The sequence below is a fragment of the Cetorhinus maximus genome, chromosome 3, assembly GCF_964194155.1.
Source record: "Cetorhinus maximus chromosome 3, sCetMax3.hap1.1, whole genome shotgun sequence".
In the NCBI taxonomy this organism is placed as follows: Eukaryota; Metazoa; Chordata; class Chondrichthyes; order Lamniformes; family Cetorhinidae; genus Cetorhinus; species Cetorhinus maximus.
The window spans coordinates 144,504,879-144,525,407 of NC_135881.1; the positions used below are offsets into that span (position 1 = coordinate 144,504,879).

General features: G+C 44.1%; 1 protein-coding gene across 1 annotated transcript in view; it reads right to left on the reverse strand.

Annotated features, from left to right (window-relative positions):
- adcy2b (adenylate cyclase 2b (brain)) overlaps positions 1 to 20,529 on the reverse strand; it is a 905,909-nt gene that overhangs the window by 93,777 nt on the left and 791,603 nt on the right. Inside the window, exon 17 of the mRNA XM_078539078.1 lies at positions 15,272 to 15,409. Coding sequence (XP_078395204.1) covers positions 15,272 to 15,409 — 138 coding nt within the window. The remainder of the gene's footprint in view (positions 1 to 15,271; positions 15,410 to 20,529) is intronic.

Genomic DNA, 20,529 nt, shown 5'->3' on the forward strand with positions numbered 1-20,529 from the left:
GTAGTAAGGGCAGTCCAGAGGGATGTTTTGTTTTGGGAGTTGAAGTTAAATTAATTTAAAAACATGTGCTAAACCCTGAAAGTTTGTAAAATCCACTTTTTTCTTCAGATCAAATAAGGAATTTTAAATGAGGCATACTTAACCTAAAGGTCTGTTTGGGGATATGCCTGAGCATGTCACGTTGTCGTAGAGATGGATGGAGTTTAGGAAGATTCTCTGGTTTCAATTTATCTGGGTGTTTGCTGAGAGAGTTTGTTAATTGCAGCTTGGATTTTGTGTAGTGCAGCTCACTGAGATAAGATAGCCAAAGTAAATGACAGTTAGTTAGGCCTGCACTGTAGGCAGAAAAAAAGCTAACTTTATCATTTGCCACATGGAATGCAGGTTAATCTCAGTTTGGATTTCACAAGGGAAAAGAAGCTGGAAGATTGTCTAGTTTGAAGATAGTGGAAAAATCTACAGTGGTCCTCACAGAGTCCAGTGGCAAAAGAAAGCAACCAGCAGATTAGCTTGGAAGTAATGAGAAAGTAACCAGAACAAGGGACTAAGGTGCCCACAGTCAAGAAAGGTAAATGTAGGTTTTCCCTCTGAGGATAGCTGGAACGCAGGAGAACTAAAGTAGTTTCCAGAGAACTGTGGCATGCTGCTGGGTGGTTTTGACAGAAATAAATAACTCTAAGATATCACAATGTAGAAAAGAATTCTTGGGGGAAGTAAGAAGTAAAACTGAATGCATAACATACACAGTTATAACCTATTATAATAAGGCTGCTTGTTTTGTTTAATTATTTAAATACAATATAGCTTGTGTTTTGATGGAAAACATGGAATCTTCTGGTGTAGTTCTGTTGATTATATTACTGGGTTTTCAGATTTCTCATTAAACATTATCGGCCCCTTATTGGATCATAATAGGCTCCAGCCTGTAAGGATCTGCTGGTGGAGAAATTGAGTGCTGAGTGACATTGACGACCACTGGTAGTTCTGTGATCACATCTGTGGTGAAGCCTTTCTGCCAAAGACAACGTCCTGGCCTGAAGAGATTTATGTTGGTCTGCTGCATTTACAACCATCTTCACCTAGAGGTGCCAGGTGGATGATCTATCTCAGCCTCCTCCTGAGGACCCCAGCATCACAGATACGAGTCTTCAGCCAATTCGATTCACTCCACATGATATCAAGGAATAATTGAAGGCACTGGATACTGCAAAAGCTACGGGCCCTGACAATTTTCCGGCAACGGTATTGAAGACTTGTGCTCCAGAACTAGCCATGCCCCTGGCCAAGCTGTTCCAGTACAGCTACTGGCGTCTACCTGGTAGTGTGGAAAATTGCCCAGCAATGTCCTATCCACAAAAACCACGACAAATCCAACTCAGCCAATTACTGTCCCATCAGCCTACTCTTGATCATCATGAAAATGATGGAAGTTGTTGACAACAATGCTATCAAGTGGCACTTACTCAGCAACAACCTGCTTACTGATGCTCAGTTTGGGTTCCTCCAAAGCCACTCAGCTTCTGACCTCATTACAGCCTTGGTTCAAACATAGACAAAAGAGCTGAACTCCAGAGGTGAGGTGAGAGTGACTGTCCTTGACAACAAGGCAGCATTTGGCCGAGCGTGGCATCAAGGAGACCTAGCAAAACTGGAGCCAATGGGAATCAGGGGGAAAACTCTCCACTGGTTGGAGTCATACCTAGCACAAGGGAAGATGGTTGTGGTGTTGAAGGTCAATCATCTCAGTTCCAGGACATAGCTGCAGGAGTTCCTCAGGGTAACGTCCTCGGCCCAACCATCTTCAGCTGCTTCATCAATGACCTTACTTCCATCATAAGGTCAGAAGTGGGGAGGATCGCTGGTGATTGCATAATGTTCAGCACCATTCATGACTCCTCAGATACTGAAGCAATATGTATCCATACGCAGCAAGACCCGGACAATATTCACGCTTGGGCTGATAAGTGGCAAGTAAAATTCATCCCACCAAGTGCCAGGCAATGACTAACTTTAAGAGAGAATCTAATCATCTCCCTTTGACATTCAATGGCATTACCATCGCTGAATACCCCAAAATCAACATCCTGGAGGTTAACATTGACCAGAAACTGAACAGGACCATCTATATAAATACTGTGGCTTCAAAAGCAGGTCAGAAGCTGGAAATTCTGTGATGACCAGTCAACTCTTGCCTCCCTAAAGCCTGTCCACCACCTACAAGGCACAAGCCAGGAGTGTGAGGGAATACTCTCCATTTGTCTGGATAAGTGCAGCTTCAACAACATCAAGAAGCTCAGCATCATCCAGGACAAAGCAGCCCACTTGATTGGCACCCCATTCACCACCTCAAACATTCTCCACTCCACCAGCAATGCACAGTGGCAGCTGTGTGAACCACCTACAAGGTGCAATGCAGCAACTCACTAAGGCTCCTTTCAAACCCCGACATCTACCACCTAGAAGGGCAAGGGCAGCAGATGCAGGGGGCCATCACCACCTGCACGTTCCTCTTCAAGTCGCACACCATCCTGACATGGAACTATATCACTATTCTTTCACTGTCACTGAGTCAGAGTCTTTAAACTCCCTCCCTAACAGCACCGCGGATGTCCCTGCACCACATGGACAGCAGCGGTTCAAGGCGGCAGCTTACCACCACCTTCTGAAGGGTAATTAAGGATGGGCAATAACTGCTGGCCCACAACCCATGAATGAATAAAAAAAAATCCTCCACAACCTGGAATTATCAGGGTGTAGCCCTAACTGTCAGGGTTTACTTTACCATATCAAGAGGTGGAAGCAGGGAAGGAGAGGAAGAAGAGAAGGAGAAAGAGGAGGAGAAAGAGAGGAGGAATCCAGAATGTCATCATTCCAGATGAGCTGTTTGTGGGCACCTCATCAACCTCTGGTTTCACTGAAAGAAAATTCCCATATCACCATTACTCCACACTTCTCCTCTGCTTTGGATCATCATAGTGTCCCCTTGGTCAAAATCTTAAAGTTAAAGATGCTGCAAGAAAACCATTCCATATTAACTTTCTTCAACTTCCAATAACATATTCAATACTCAGCTGCTCACTGTTAAGCTTTTCCTTAGTGCCTGACTTATGAATGGCCTTGCTTGCAAGTGGTCTACACAGTGCTACCCAAATGGCTGCAGCATGGCTGGTGGAAGACTGCTGACTTTCAATGGGCCAGACTGCAGATGGTCTTGCAGCTCTGGGCCTTGTGGTTCATGATTTTGCAGCTTTCTGGGCTGGCTGGCTGACAGGCCACAGTACTGGTGGGATATCAGTGGTGTGAGCATGAGTTCTGTCCACCTACGAGAAAGGACAGCAGAACATGTGCAGTCCAGAGCCACTGCCATGTCTTCCATTCTTAATTAGCACTTTTCTTAGACAAATATCACCACCTTCAACACCTCTTTGATCCTTTTGTCTGTGACATCTTTTGATTATCTGCTCCTATCACTGCTTGCTTATCTCCACAATCACCACACCCTCAACTTCTCTCTCTCCCCCCACCCCCCCCACCTTAAACCAGCTTATATTTCATCTTTCTCGTAACTATGCTTCAGTTCTGCCGAAGGGTCCTGAAGGCTCGAAACGTTAACTGATTTCTTCTCCACCGATGCTGCCAGAACTGCTGAGTTTTTCCAGGGACAAGCAAGCAGTGATAGGAGGAGATAACCAAAAGATGTCACAGACAAAAGAACAAAGAGGGGTTGAAGGTGGTGATATTATCTAAAAGAATGTGCTAATTAAGAGTGGAGAGCAGGACAAGCAAGGTAGCTCTAGTGGGGGTAGGGTGAAATAAACGATGGGTGGAATACATTTAAAAACAATGGAAATAGGTGGGAAAAGAAAAATCTATATAAATTATTGGAAAAAACAAAAGGGAGGGGAAGAGACGGAAAGGGGATGGGGATGGAGGAGGGGGTTCAAGATCTAAAGTCGTTGAACTCAATATTCAGGCCGGAAGGCTGTAAAGTGCCTAGTCGGAAGATGAGGTGCCGTTCCTCCAGTTTGCGTTGAGCTTCACTGGAACAATGCAGCAAGCCAAGGACAGACATGTGGGCAAGAGAGCAAGGTGGAGTGTTAAAATGGCAAGCGACAGGGAGGTCTGGGTAATGCTTGCGGACAGACCGAAGGCGTTCTGCAAAGCGGTCACCCAGTCTGCGTTTGGTCTCTCCAATGTAGAGGAAGCCACATTGGGAGCAACGAATGCAGTAGACTAAGTTGGGGGAAATGCAAGGGTAATACTGCTTCACTTGAAAGGAGTGTTTAGGCCCTTGGATGGTGAGCAGAGAGGAAGTGAAGGGGCAGGTGTTGCATATTTTGCGTTTGCATGGGGAGGTGCCGTAGGTGGGGGTGGAGTGGTAGGGAATGATGGAGGAGTTGACCTGGGTGTCACGGAGGGAACAATCCCTACGGAATGCCGCCGGGGGGGTGAAGGGAAGATGTGTTTGGTGGTGGCATCATGCTGGAGTTGGCGGAAATGGCGGAGGATGATCCTTTGAATGCGGAGGCTGGTGGGGTGATAAGTGAGGACAAGGGGGACCCTATCATGGTTCTGGGAGGGAGGAGAAGGCGTGAGGGCGGATGCGCGGGAGATGGGCCGGACACGGTTGAGGGCCCCGTCAATTACCGTGGGTGGAAAACCTCCGTTAAGGAAGAAGGAGGACATGTCAGAGGAACTGTTTTTGAAGGTAGCATCATCAGAACAGATGCGACGGAGGCGAAGGAACTGAGAGAATGGGATGGAGTCCTTCCAGGAAGCTGTTCTGATGATGCTACCTTCAAAAACAGTTCCTCTGACATGTCCTCCTTCTTCCTTAACGGAGGTTTTCCACCCACGCTCGTTGACGGGGCCCTCAACCGTGTCCGGCCCATCTCCCGCGCATCCGCCCTCACGCCTTCTCCTCTCTCCCAGAAACATGATAGGGTCCCCCTTGTCCTCACTTATCACCCCACCAGCCTCCGTATTCAAAGGATCATCCTCTGCCATTTCCGCCAACTCCAGCATGATGCCACCACCAAACACATCTTCCCTTCACCCCCCCCACCCCCCACCCCGGCGGCATTCCGTAGGGATCATTTCCCTCCGTGACACCCTGGTCCACTCCTCCTTCACCCCCTACTCCTCAACCCCCACCTACGGCACCCCCCCATGCAAACGCAAAATATGCAACACCTGCCCCTTCACTTCCTCTCTCCTCACCGTCCAAGGGCCCAAACACTCCTTTCAAGTGAAGCAGCATTTCCCTTGCATTTCCCCCAACTTAGTCTACTGCATTCATTGCTCCCAATGCGGTTTCCTCTACATTGGAGAGACCAAACGCAGACTGGGTGACTGCTTTGCAGAACACCTTCGGTCTGTCCGCAAGCATTACCCAGACCTCCCTGTCGCTTGCCATTTTAACACTCCATCTTGCTCTCTTGCCCACGTCTGTCCTTGGCTTGCTGCATTGTTCCAGTGAAGCTCAACGCAAACTGGAGGAACAGCACCTCATCTTCCGACTAGGCACTCTACAGCCTTCCGGACTGAATATTGAGTTCAACAACTTTAGATCTTGAACTCCCTCCTTCATCCCCACACCCTTTCCGTTTCTTCCCCCTCCCTTTTGTTTTTTCCAATAATTTATATAGATTTTTCTTTTCCCACCTATTTCCATTATTTTTAAATGTATTCCACCCATCGTTTATTTCACCCTACCCCCACTAGAGCTACCTTGCTTGTCCTGCTCTCCACTCTTAATTCGAACATCCTTTTAGATAATATCACCACCTTCAACCTCTCTTTGTTCTTTTGTCTGTGACATCTTTTGGTTATCTCCTCCTATCACTGCTTGCTTGTCCCAACAACCTTCCCCACCCCCCCACCACCACACCCCCCACCCCCACCACACCCTGCACCCCCCACCTCCTTAAACCAGCTTATATTTCACCCCTTTCCTATTTCTACTCAGTTCTGTTGAAGGGACATGAGGACTCGAAACGTCAACTTTGCTCTTCTCCGCTGATGCTGCCAGACCTGCTGAGTTTTTTCAGGTATTTCTGTTTTTGTTTCAGATGATAAGTATGCCTGGCATCTGTGGGTGGTGAGTGGTCCCATGGATGGATGAGGACAATGACGGTGTGTGTGAAAGAGCGAATGGTGATGTCCCTTGAACCAGCAGTGAGTGAGGGCCCTGTGGCTGTGTGATGGGTTTATGAGTGTGAGTTGAGAGTGATGAGAAGAGTGACTTACCCTGGCCGAACAGAGGAGATCATTCATCCTCTTTCGGCACTGGGTGGCTGCCCTCTTTTGCAGGGTGCTGACACTGACCACAGCTGCCGCTGTTTCCCATGCTGGATTGGTGATGTTGTTGCCCCTCCTGCGGTCAGGGCAAGGCGTAGGGGACATCACGACAGGCCTCCACGGCGTCCAAAATGCACTCGAGGGATGTGTAACTAAACTGGGGGGGCGGGGGGCTTCAGTCTCCTTGCTTTTCGGGGCCATGTCTTCTTTGCAGCAGTCCTGGGCTGGAAGCGGCTGCACTTTAAATACGAAGCAGCGAGGTGACAGTGTGGTGGGTGATTCGGAGGCCACCCGCCATCGAGACGGCATGTTTCCCAGGAATGCATAATTAATGAGGTGGGATTGGGTCGATGCGGCGTGAAAAGCCGTCATTGCGGCCTACGGGTAAAACGTTCTTTTTCCTGCCTGTTACAGCATTTAGTGCAAATCTGGGACATTTCCGCCCTTAATCTGCTCTGCTCAAACAATGACAATTTTCTGCCCCTGGATTAGCACTCATTTTGGCTATCTTTTTTTTGAAGATTTTAAATCAGCAGTCACAATAAATGATGGCTTCCTGCTGTTCTTCCGACAGCTGTGCACTAACAATTTGTTTTTCTACTTTGAGCACTTCCAAACTTTTAAGCATTGCCAGACAATTCGTTTTTACTGTTTGTCCCTTTGAAAATTTCATTTTGTTCCTTTCCATGTTGTTAACAAGCTCTTCAATGAGCTTAACAGCAAGTTAATTGAAGGCTTGCGGGTTGCAGCTACTCCCCACCCCTCACCCCGTCTGCCCTCCCTTTGAAAATTGCAGCGCTTCATGGGGGCATTGGAAGACTGACATGCCATCCGAGAGCACGATTTTCAAACTGCGCCCACACCCAATCTCGACCACAGGGGCAATTGAAAATCCAGCCTCGGGTGTGACTCTCCATTGTCACCATGGCCACTGCAGAGAAGGTTGTGTTGGAGATCAACAGAGTGGCAAAGTGCTTGGCCATTGGCGATGACCTTGTCAACAACACTTGGTACTGGTGCTCATTGATGTCCTGGAAACTGATCCTCTTTCTTTATATACAGTGTTAGGGGTTATTGCCTCTTGTGAGCTGGAATTCTGTGTTCATCCCCTCTGTCCTGTGGAGTGGCAGGTGGCAGAGGAGAAAACTACTGCAGCTGTTATTCCTGCTGCTGGTGGTTTTGCTGGTTCTGCTCCACTTGTTCCTCATCAAAGGTGCAGGGCAGGGCTGTGTAAGTGGCTCCCATACTGATGAGAAAGCTGACAACTGGGAAGTGCAAATCAAAATAAAAAACTTTCCAAGGTGGCAGAAATGACATCCAAACTTTTGGAAATTACTTCTAAAGTAATGAAGGGCTACTCTCAGAACTTGTTCTGCAAGGAAAGGACTTTCACTTAGGCAAAGAAATAGCTGTCATAGTTCATTTAAAGGCTTTACAGCCAGTCAATTTCAGTGCCCTGTCAATTCCCACTCTGCTCTCGCCTTGCTGACCCTCGCAATTACAGACATCCTAGGAAATCTGCACTGGCAATTAAAGCTAGGTCTCAAAGTAAATCTTCAGTCAACTGGTTTTTTGCATATGTAAGATTGCAGACCTTCAGGTTCCATGGTGTATCCCCACTAACTTATAAACTTGAACTAATTAAAAGTAGAAGTAAGCATATTCCTGCTGGCTTCCCAACACACGAACATTTTTGATGTTTTAATCCCCCATCCGCACTAAGACCCAACCCCTTGCAGGTTAAAATTCCCCCCACAAGATTGAAATGAAACATAACACAGAGGCTTATGATAAATATCAGGTTTATAATGCAGAAGAGAACCAATCTGTAGAGGAGAACTGAAAAGGACAATTAAATTGTAACATGGAAGTATGGCAATAGATTAGTGGGCCAACATAAAAAATTGCCCAAAAGTCCTTTATAAACATATAAATGATAAAATGGTAGCCAAAAGAAGTGTGGGGCTGATTAGGGACCAAAAAGGAGATCTTCCTGTTGCGGGAGAGCACGTGGCTGACATACTAAATGAATACTTTGCATCCCTCCAACATTAAAGAAGATGCTGTCAGTATCACAGTAAAGGAGGTGATACTGGATGATTTGATAGGATAAAAATAAACAGACAATACTTAAAAGCTTGGAAGGGCTCAAAGTAGATTAGTCGATGGGATGTATCCTAAATTGCTGATGGAATACGGGATGGAGTGAGTGAAAGCTCTGATCACAATCTTCCAATGCTCCTAAGATATGGGAGTGGTGTCAGACGACTGGCAGATTGCAAATATTCCACCCCGGTTCATAAAAGGGGAGAGGAATAAACCGAGCAACTGCAGGCCAGTCAGCTTAATGTCAGTGGCGTGGAAACTTATAGAAATAATAACCCAAGATAAAATGAATTGTAACTTGGAAAATTATGGTTTAATAAATGACAGCCAGTGTGTACTCATTAAAGGCAAATTGTGTTTGATTTCAATTCTTTGCTGAAGTAGGGGCAAGAGTTGATGAATGTAACAGTGACATCTATGCAGGCTTTCAAAAGACGTTTGACATATAGATTTATTAGCAAAGTTGATTAAAGTGGGCAGTGACAGCATGGTTATGAAACTGGTAGCAGACAGAAAGCAGAGAGTACTGGTGAATGGTGTTTTTCTGTGAAATGTATAATGGTGTCTCCCAAGGGCTGGTATTAGGACCTCTGCTCATTTTGATATATATTAATGATCTGATATATAGGGCATGACTTCAACTCAGAAGTATAATAAACAGTGAGGAAGATAGCAACAGACATTAGGAGGGCACAGACTGGTGAAATAGACATATGGCAGAGGCCATTTAACATAGAGAAGTGTAAGGTGATGCATTTTTGTAGGAAGAGTGAGGAGGAGCAAAATAAACTAAATGGTATCATTTTGGAAGGGATGCAGGAACAGAGAAACCTGGGAATGTACATAAATAAATCTTTGAAGGTGCTGGGACAAATTGAGAAGGCTATTAAAAACCGGGCCCTTGGCTTTATAAGCAAAGGCATAGAGTACAAAAGCAAGGAAGTGATGCTAAAATCATAGGAAATAGGAGCAGGAGCAAGTCATATGCCCACTCAAGTCTGCTCAACTAGGGTGGTACCAGGGAGGAGGGACATCATTTACCTGGAAAGACTAAAGAAGTAGGGGTTGCTCTCCTTAGGGAGATTTAACCAAGGTGCTCAAAATCATGACAGTTTTGTTAGAGTGAATAAAGAGAAATTGTTTCAATAACAAAAAAATGGTAAGGAAAGATATTTTTACACAATGGCTTGTTATGGTATGAAATTCACTGCCTGAAAGAGCAGTGGAGACACATTCAACAGTAAAGGGAATTGGATAAATACTTAAAGTGGAAAAAATTGCAGGAAAATGGGGAAATTGCCCAAGAAATGGGGAAACTGCCCAGGAAATGGGACTAATTAGTAGATGTATCATTCTACAATTTAACTATTTCATAGAATTTTTTTTGGCAGAGCTCTGTACTTTTATGTGCATAGGGCTGCATCCTTTGGAAATGCAAAAGAATGGCAATTATAGGTGTTTCCCTCAGGAACAGCAGCTTCATGAAATGAGAATCACTTCAGTCCTCAAGCATTCCAAAGGAATTATGTCTGATGCACACGTCTCTCTCCCATCACTCAAGGAATAGCTCACTGAAGTACCTGATTAAGAGCTAGAACGAGGAAGGTAGCTAGTTTGAAGGGTAGGCACTGTGGGAAGAAATAGCTGCAGTTTTGGCACAGGAATTATACTACTGATGAATTTGCTCTTGTAAGTAAAATTTATTTGACCACAGATTTCAGAGTGCATTTCTTTAGATGTCTACAAAATAGTGGACTACAACTTAGGTGAGAGTGTGACTTCTGTATTATGGAAGTAAAGTACAAACCATTGGAAATGCAAATTTTAAATGGCAATTAAACAGTATGCAGAGGCACAGGCAGATGATAGAAGCACTTTTATTGGGTTTCACAACATTTATTAATTTAAATCACTCAGTTATAAGTCGCTGCCTCCTTTCTCTGGTTGCAGGCTAATAGCTCTCTTGCTCTACCTCCTCTCCTTCCTGTGCACTCTATTTCTGATGTACAGAAAGTAGACCTCCTCCATTTTCTTCATTATTATTATTCCATTTCCAGCAAACAACAGCCCTTGCTGTATAACAATATTATATAGGGTGCGATAACCCGAGTGCTTTGGGAAAAATTTTGTATTCTCTTTTTTGCAATGTTCCCTTTAAGACCAAAGTGGATTGGGGGTAAAAACAAAAAACTACTGCGGATGCTGGAAATCCAAAACAAAAACAGAATTACCTGGAAAAACTCAGCAGGTCTGGCAGCATCGGCGGAGAAGAAAAGAGTTGACGTTTCGAGTCCTCATGACCCTTCAACAGAACTAAGTAAAAATAGGAGAGGGGTGAAATATAAGCTGGTTTAAGGTAGGGGTGGGGGGGGGGGGGGGGGGGGAAGTTGGGGGGTGGTTGTAGGGACAAGCAAGCAGTGATAGGAGCAGATAATCAAAAGATGTCACAGATAAAGGAACAAGGAGGTGTTGAAGGTGGTGATATTATCTAAGAGAATGTGCTAATTAAGAATGGATGGCAGGACACTCAAGGTACAGCTCTAGTGGGGGTGGGGTGGAAAGACTGACAGGGCATTACAGGTATAGATTTAAAAATAATGGAAATAGGTGGGAAAAGAAAAATCTATATAAATTATTGAAAAAAACAAAAGGGAGGGGGAAGAAACGGAAAGGGGGTGGGGATGGAGGAGGGAGTTCAAGATCTAAAGTTGTTGAATTCAATATTCAGTCCGGAAGGCTGTAAAGTGCCTAGTCGGATGATGAGGTGCTGTTCCTCCGGTTTGCGTTGGGCTTCACTGGAACAATGCAGCAAGCCAAGGACAGACATGTGGGCAAGAGAGCAGGGTGGAGTGTTAAAATGGCAAGCGACAGGGAGGTTTGGGTATTTCTTGCGGACGGACCGCAGGTGTTCTGCAAAGCGGTCGCCCAGTTTACGTTTGATCTCTCCAATGTAGAGGAGACCACATTGGGAGCAACGAATGCAGTAGACTAAGTTAGGGGAAATGCAAGTGAAATGCTGCTTCACTTGAAAGGAGTGTTTGGGCCCTTGGACGGTGAGGAGAGAGGAAGTGAAGGGGCAGGTGTTGCATCTTCTGCCTGGGCATGGGAAGGTGCCGCAGGTGGGGGTTGAGGAGTAGGGGGTGATGGAGGAGTGGACCAGGGTGTCCCGGAGGGAACGATCCCTACGGAATGCCGCCAGGGGGGGTGAAGGGAAGATGTGTTTGGTGGTGGCATCATGCTGGAGTTGGCGGAAATGGCGGAAGATGATCCTTTGAATGCGGAGGCTGGTGGGGTGATAAGTGAGGACAAGGGGGACCCTATCATGGTTTTGGGAGGGAGGAGAAGGCGTGAGGGCGGATGCGGGAGATGGGCCGGACATGGTTGAGGGCCCTGTCAACGACCGTGGGTGGAAAACCTCGGTTAAGGAAGAAGGAGGACATGTCAGAGGAACTGTTTTTGAAGGTAGCATCATCAGAACAGATGCGACGGAGGCGAAGGAACCGAGAGAATGGGATGGAGTCCTTACAGGAAGCAGGGTGTGAGGAGCTGTAGTCGAGGTAGCTGTGGGAGTCGGTAGGCTTGTAATGGATATTGGGGGTTATTCTGAAAGAGGGTTAACTGGTTTCCTGATTGTGATATCATTAGATTCCAAGAAATGCCCATATGACCTGAGGTTGCCATGGGGAAGAAAGCTAAGAAGCAAAGGGTTAGTAGAAAGCTAATTGCGGAGGTGTTGGGGTTTCAGCCTGTGTTTAGCAATTCAGAACACACTAAGAATCTGTGTGAGACAAAACAAGCAAGATTTTCTCAGAATGGAAGTTCTCTCCTTGGCAGTTTTTGAACAGAACCTTGTGGTAAAGCAAGTCTCTTAGAATAGAGCAGAGACTGTGTTGCTAGGTGTTTTCCAGTTGGAAAGGACAGAAAACTGAAGACAGGAAGGTCCAAGGGATTGTGGATTGGACATGACCCATCGCTGCCATCTCAGTGTTGCCAGAGCCAGCTGACCATTTAAAAGACCTGGAGAAGGGTGTCTCTGGGGATTCCGTGCCATTAGGACTGTTGTGACCTGAGAGCGGATTTGTAGACATGCACTTTGTTGGTAGTAACCGTGTCTAGGGACTTTGGATGAAATGCAGATGCTGCTGAATGCTGCTCAGGGGCCAAAATGACTCAGTAGGAAGTATAAGATCTTATGTAGTAGAGTCAAATTGGAAAGACTGAGAGATTGCACGTGGTACCATATTTGTGAGGGAAGTAATGTGAGTTCTTGTAATTACATGAGACGTACCTTTGTTGTATCAACTACTTAAAGTGAAATTTATCTCTTTATTTGAAATATCCTTCACCTGACAATTAATGCTTGAATTCTATTGATTTTAGCTGGTTTGTTAAAGTGGAAGTTTTCAAAAATGAAATCTTGCTAGTGGTTTTCTTTCCATTGGGGCCATGGGGATTCCTTCCTTTTTGAGAAGTTATCGGTCTCTATGAGGATCATAACAACGGCACAACAAGCTAAAATTATTCTGGAGGCCCATGCTGAGCAGTACTGCAGGACTGTACCAGATGTATCCAGGCACTTAAAACAAAACTTCAAAAAGTGCCTAAAGTCTGCTCGTAAAATTCTTGGTTGAGCCAAAATTTGCTCCAATTAAATTTTGGTAAGACATTTTACTCCCACCACAAACTCCATTCCATAGCCTCAAATTCCATCCTATTGCCTGGTCAATACCCATATTTTTGTTATCTCCAGGCTCAATTATTCCAATATTCTCCTTGCTGGTCTTGCATCTTGCACCATCCAAAAACTTAAGCTTATCCAAAACTCTGCTGCCCGTATCCTAACTTGCATCTAGTTCCTTTCACTCCCCACAGCTGTACTCAATGACCTACATTGGCCATCACTCCATGAATCCCTCGATTTTAAAATTCTTATTGTTGAGTTTCAATCCTTCCATGACTTTGTTCCTCCATTTCTCTGTAACCGCGCCATAACCCTAATGGACCTCTGTATTCCTTCCATTTGGGTTTCTTATGCATTCCCCCCTTCCTTCTTTCCACCACTCGTAGACGCCTACCCCTATGTTTTGTAACTTCTTCCCTAAATCACTCCATTTCTCTACCTCTTTCTCTTCCTTGAAGATGCTCTTTCAAACTCACTTCTCGGACTAGGTTTTTTGCTCAAATACCTAATATCTCCTTTTGCTTGGTGTAAATTTTGTGTCTGATTACATTCTTTTGAAGCATCTTAGCATTTGGAGACTGGGGTGAGGCTTAAAGAGGGTGTATGATCTTTGTGGGGGGGTTCCTCCAATGGGCACAAGGCATCTCCCAAAGGAGGGACCCCCTTCCTGCCCAACACCAGCCTGCAGAGTGAAAGCTTCTGGCAGCAGGGGAAGGAAGAGGCAAAGCAGGCTGCACGTAATATAGTGGTGAAACTCTTTCGAGTTATCAACAGTCACAGATTGCAACTCTTTCGAGTACAATCACAGTTCTTGGTTTCCGGGAGTGGGACATGAACCCACAACCCTCTGATTCAAAGGCGAGGGTGCTATGGACTGAGCCACAGCTGACACGGTGGAATAAGATGCTTAAGTGCCTTTGATTGGCCACTTTAGGCTCTCAATTGACCCAAGGGTGGGCTGGCTGCCTGATATCTGCCTGTGCACCAGAATATGGGATATATGCTGGAGGAGGGTGGAAAGGCAGCAGGCAGGCCAACCATTTTATTTTACGAGCACCCCCCACCGTCAAATACACTAGCGGGGGGCTGTAAAATCCAGCCCATAGTTCTAAGTCATCAAGACTGGTGTAGGGATTGTTGCAATGATAAAAGCATCAAGACAGCATTCTAGGTAACAGGCAGGTGACTGGCATCACACAGTAGCTAGATACTAATTAAATAAAAATATTTTCTATTCTGGAAATTTAGGCGTTCTCACATGGGAATTTCAATACCAAGTGTTCCTTCAATTGTTCCTTGAATCAGTAGGAACATTGGCATGCTCGCCTAGCTCCACTTACATTCGTGGGAGTGAGTGGATGCCAATAACAATTTGTGATCTTGTTGGCATACTTTTGGGGGGGGGTCTGTGGCAGTAAACCACAACCGCCTCATTTTACTTGATGCCTCAACACTACTTGAAAATGGGTGCTTTTTCAAAGAAAAATCTAGGCCATTTTCTCCCCATAAACATACCCTATCTGTAGCACATGATGTGATCATTGACATACATACTCCTGCATTTTGTGTCTAAAAGTGAGATTACTTTGAACTGCTGGGAACAAGAAGATATAACAGCAGGCGTTACTAGCTGAATGATGAGCAGCTGTTGTCCAAAAGTAAAATTAAGAGAAAAACAAGGGTAAGACCAAAACATGCAAAGAAAAGGAAACAAAATGGAGGAAGAGGTTATGCTCTGAAATAGTTCAACTCAAATTTCATACTGCTAATAATTGCAAAGATTAACAACTAGTTGGATTTCAAAGAGCAAATGGATGGCACAGCATGTGAGAACACCTAGACACCATGAAGTGATAGAATGTAGGTTTACAATTTCCCAAATTTCCAATATCAGTTGTGCCAAGCAGATGCAACATGTTTTTCTACTGGCAGTGAAAACAAATCAGAGAGTAAGTCGTTTGTGGCTCAGTCATACACAAACCTTGATGACCGACTCACTATTGATTCTGGCAGAAGCCTGGGAGCAAACATTTGTTTATATTCTCAACTATGAATGGTTCATGATACAAGAGGGAAGCAAAATAAATATGGATGATTTAATATAGCAGTAGAAAAATGAATTTAATAAAGATTAATCTGCCAATGTTTAAAAGAATTGAAGGTTTCATTATATAACGTACTTACCATGTTAAATATGGCCATAACTAATATAACTGTGGTGGTTGTCAGTGTGAGTGTAAGGCGTGGCAAAGGTCTGTTTGCAATTATCTCTGATGATTTCAAAATCCACAACAACGATGTTGAAGCCTTCTTGCTGCAATGCTAGATGCAAAGGAAACAGTAAAATTAAAATTCTTGAAAAGAAAATTGCATTTCATGCTTACAGCCCACATTAACAATGTTTGTCAGCATACATGCTTTTGGTTTGGAATAATATGAATTATTTCCAGCAAATGTAGAAAATTAGAAAGCTAAATTTTTGTCAAATAAACAATTAGTTATATATTTAATGAGACCCAAATGCTGTTCAATTAACAGCAGGAAGAACCTACAACCTCTTTTGATAGCAATTAATTATTATTTTTGTATAAAAAACATACAACCACTTTAAAACTGTGCCAAAAACGTCTTTTAGATAACACTTGTTGTAAACAATTTTTTTCAAGAAGGCAAAGTTTTAGGGCTAACTTACTTCCTGAAAAGGTGAAGAAAGCAGTAAAGTTTATTTTTTTTACATCTTTGCATGAATGAATATAGTTAATTATCAGACCCTAATGTTTTAATTTGAACTGCAGCTCCTACATGCTGCTCACTCAAGCCCACACAACATTGACGGGTACTCAAACCATGAAGATGTGCCCAAATATGCAAAGGCAAGAGATCCATTTGTTTGTACAGTAATTTATGAAGCACACATTTTCCTGCTGACACCCTATTCATAAGAATATTCACCACATAGAATCCTAAAATCATAGAATCATAGAATAGCACCAGCATATAAGGAGGTTATTTGGCCCAATGGGTCTGCACCAACTCTTTAAAGAACAATCTAGCTAATCTCGGTCCCCTGCTCTTTCCCCATATCTCTGCAATGATTTCTCCTTCAAGTATTTATCCAATATCTTTTTGAATGCTACTATTGAATCTGTATCCAACATCCTATCAGGCAGTGCAATCCAAATTCTAACTACCTGTTGTGTGAAAAAAGGTTTTCCTCATTTCACTTCTGGTTCTTTTGCCAATCACTTTAAATCTGTGCCCTCTCATTTTTGGTGCATAAGTCCTCGGAAACAGTTTCCCTTTATTTATTTTATCTAAATTGTTCACACCTCTTAGCTTTCTCTGCCCCAAGGTGAACTACCTCAGCTTCTCTAGTCCATCCACATAAATGTAATCCTCATCTCAAGAACCACAGTAAATCTCTTCTGTATGCCCTCCAAAACCTTCACATCCTACCTAAAGTGTGTTGCTCATGGATACAGCAGCTGGATCTGAACTAGTGTTTTATATAGATTTACCATAACTTCCTGGCTTTTGTACTCCATGCCTCTATTTATAAAGCCTAGGATCCCATGTGCTTTATTAACTGCTTTGTTGCCCTGACATGCCACCTTCAGAAATTTGTCCCTAGGTTTCTCTTGTTACGACTGGTCCCTGGGAAAGGTCCCCCAATTTGTTATGATCCCAGACAAGATACCTCAAATTGTTAGCTTCCTGAACGGGACCCCAATGTTGTTATGATCCCGGGCGAGGAGGAATGAGCTGGCTCCCCTTCTTTATTCAACCCCCTCAGTTGGTCGCAAGAAGGTTAATTTAAAAAGGATCCCTTCCCTCATGGATACCTTTTCCCAGTCCAAATGTATTTATGTTTTAGAAGGAGCTAATTTAACCAGACTTCCTTGAGTCAAAGAAAGAGTAGGGTTTATTAATTACTTAAAACCCGAGAAGAAATAATAAAAATGCAACACACATACACGCAGATCAGTAATGAGAAGTTGAGTCCATAGATAAAAGTAAAAAAAATATATAAATCAGTCTTTGGCTTGTACATGAGGAGTAGATGGTGAAATGTTGCGGCCATGAAGTTGGGTGATACTGGTAGAACTGACTGGCAGTTGAGCAGTTGTTTTGGAGACACTTGGTTCTGTAGGTTAGCTGAAGGAGTTGTCCTGTTTCCTTTTTGACTGTGGCTTTGCTGATTTGTGACTTGCCTGCAGCAACAGAGAGAGACCTTCACCTGCAAGCTGCAAGGATGCCTAGTTGCTGTTCTTCAGCTGTGACCTTCACAGCACACACTAGCACACCAGGCCTAGAACAACAGAACTAGCACACACAGATCAGGATTGCAGTTGGCTTTTTAACACCTTTGCTTGTGTTTTCCTGGAAGGGAAAACAAACATGTCTTTCGCTCAGAATCTGCTTTCTTTCAAATCAGATCACATCCACATTCTGAGTTATAAATCAACAGGAGATGGCTTCTGCTGAGATGTGGTAATCAGTCTCCATTGTCTCCGCAACCACAGGAGATTAAAGTTCATTTTTTTTGCATTGCATATCTTACTGTGAAGTGTCTCTGTCTGAAATAGGCCTTGACACATTTTTAGGTGCCACATTCCGTTCTCTCTGGGCAAGTTGGTCAAGTATAATCCACACAAGAATTTTCCAGAAAGTGGCGGCTTTACATTTTCAGCCAGCTTTTGCTTGTAGGTCTTTTAAAAAAAATCACGTCTTACTTAAAAGTTCAATATGTCCGTAAGTAATTCAGGCCATGATCCGCTGTCATGACACCCTCTTCTTGTACCCTCTTTAAAATTATACTATTTAGTATGTATTGCCACTCCTCATTCTTCCTACGAAAATGTATCACCTCATACTTTCTGTGCTGAATATCACAGATCTGTCAATTTCCTCTTGAAGTCTATTACTATCTTCTTCACTGTTTACTTCACTTCTAAACTTCAAAATTGTGCCCTGTACCCCTATGTCCAAGGCATTTGATGTATATCAAAAAGAGCAGTGGTCCTAGTACTGAATGTTGAGGAACTCAACTTTATACCTCCCTCCAGTCCAATAAGAACAATTCACCATAACTCTGTTTTCCATCCTTAGCTAATTTTGTATCCATGCTGCTATAGCTGTTTTTATCCCGTGGGCTGCAATTTTGCTGACAAGCCAATTGTGTGGTATTTCATCAAAAGATTTTTGAAAGTCCATCTACACAATATCAACTAGAATATCCTCATCCATCCTCAACAAAAAGCTCAATAAAGCTCGCCAAACATGACTTGTCCCTAACAAATTTGCGTTGCTCTGCCTTATTCATCCATGCTTGATCCAAGTTTCTCCCAGGTTGCTTCCAAAAGCTTCCCTACCACTGATGTTAAATTGATTGGTCTGCAATTGTCAGGTTTATCCTTCTCTTTCTCCTCCAGTCCTTTGGCATCACCCTGTGTCTATTTTTTCATTTATTTGTTCGAATGATATAAGCATCACTAGCAAGCCAGGATTTATTGCCCATCCCGAATTACCCTTGAGAATTTGGTGGGGAGCCATCTTCTTGAACTGCTGCAGTCCAAGTGGTGTAGGTACACCCACATCATTGCCATGTGGTGTAGGTACACCCACACCGCTGCCTGGGAATGATTTCCAGGCTTTTGACCCAGTGACAGTGAAGGAATGGCAATATAGTTCCAAGTCAGGATGGTGAGTAGCGTGGAGGGGAACTTCCAGGTGGTGGTGTTCCCATGAGTCTGCTGCCCTTGTCCTTTTAGGTGGTATGGGTTGCAGGTTTGGAAGGTGCTATTAAGGAAGTCTTGGCGAGTTGCTGCAGGGCATCTTATAAATGGTACACACTGTTGCCGCTGTGCACTGGCGATGGAGGGAGTGAATGTTTAAGGTGATGGATGAGGTGCCAGTCAAGTAGACTGCTTTGTCCTGGATGGTGTCAAACCTCTTGAGCATTGTTGGAGCTGCACTCATTCAGGCAAGCAGAGAGCATTCCATCACCCTCTTGAAATGTGCCTTGTTGGAGTAGCTTTCGGGAGTCAGGAGGCGAGTTACTTGCCTCAAAATTCCCAGTCTCCAGTCTGCTGTTATAGACACAGTGTTTATATGGATGATCCAGTTTAGAATCTGGTCATGAGTAACCCCCCAGGATGTTGATGTTATGGCAGTCTGCGATGGTAATGTCAAATAGTCATTTGGTAGTACAGAACTTGAGTATTGCTGAAAAAAGAGACATGTTGAAACTTTTCATCTTGCACTCATCAGGACAGTTGGCAAGAGTACCAAAATTAGGGGAAAACAACAATTTATATTGTATGAGAAGAGAGTGCTGATTGGTTGGCAATTGGACTCTGATTTGTAGAGGCATTGCCATGGAGAATGCACCAGTGATGACAACTGACAATTAACTGCCAAGTATTGTTTGAAATTTAAACCAGGCAGCTTGACCCTGATTGGTCAAGGCATTACCCTGAGGAATGAGTCAGCGAATGGCTGTCACTCATTTTGTTCAACTGAAACAAGCACAATGTGTGCACACGTTCTTTCTGTCTGCAAAGAACAGGGCCCCGTGTATTACTATATGTAGCTTCCAGTGCACACAAATGCACCACAGTGCGAGCCTGATTGACAATCTTAAATTGGTTGTTAGCATAATTCTTAGCACACTGAGGATTATTTAGCAAATGTTGTCCAATCGCAGAATCATCTAATGTTGGACACTGTGTTTGGGTTTTGTAAGCACGGGCTGGTTGGGTATGGTCTGTACCTTGCCCATTATCAATAGCAGCTGCGAAACGCTGTTTGATACGATCCTCCAGCCTTTGGGATGTACGGTCTACATACCTAGCATCACACTGGCACTGAAATTAATATACCACATTACTCATTTGTGTGATAGGCAGAACATCTTTTTGGCTTGATAGCAGCATCCTGTTAGTTGCGAATACCACTTGCGTTGCTACTGCATAGTAGCAGAGTGAAACAGCTAGCTTCACCTGTTGCTCAACTTTTTTGAGGCACCTTGCCCTTCCAGGGTAATCTGGGGTAGACTGGGCACTTTGCAGGGCCAAAAGTGATGGCCTTAGGCCCATTCATGAGTTTGCCTGACATACAGCATGAAATGATCTGATCAGGGGAGCCACTATCCTACAGGATGCCTTTGATACGCCTTATTTCAGCATCGAACTTGCATGGTGAGCAAATGGCTTGGGCCCAATATACAATTATGCCAATAAGACCCAACTTATAGCATGTGGAACTGTAAGAATCCCTACGCGTCTATTGATCAGTGAAGGTAGGCTTGTGGTAGACCATGGTCGAGAATCTCCTGGCAGACTTCTCAATTAGCACATCAAGGAAGGGGAGTTCATTTGACTGCTCCATTTCAAAGGTGAATTTGAGTGCAGAATGGAGCTCATTAAGACATGTAAGAAAAT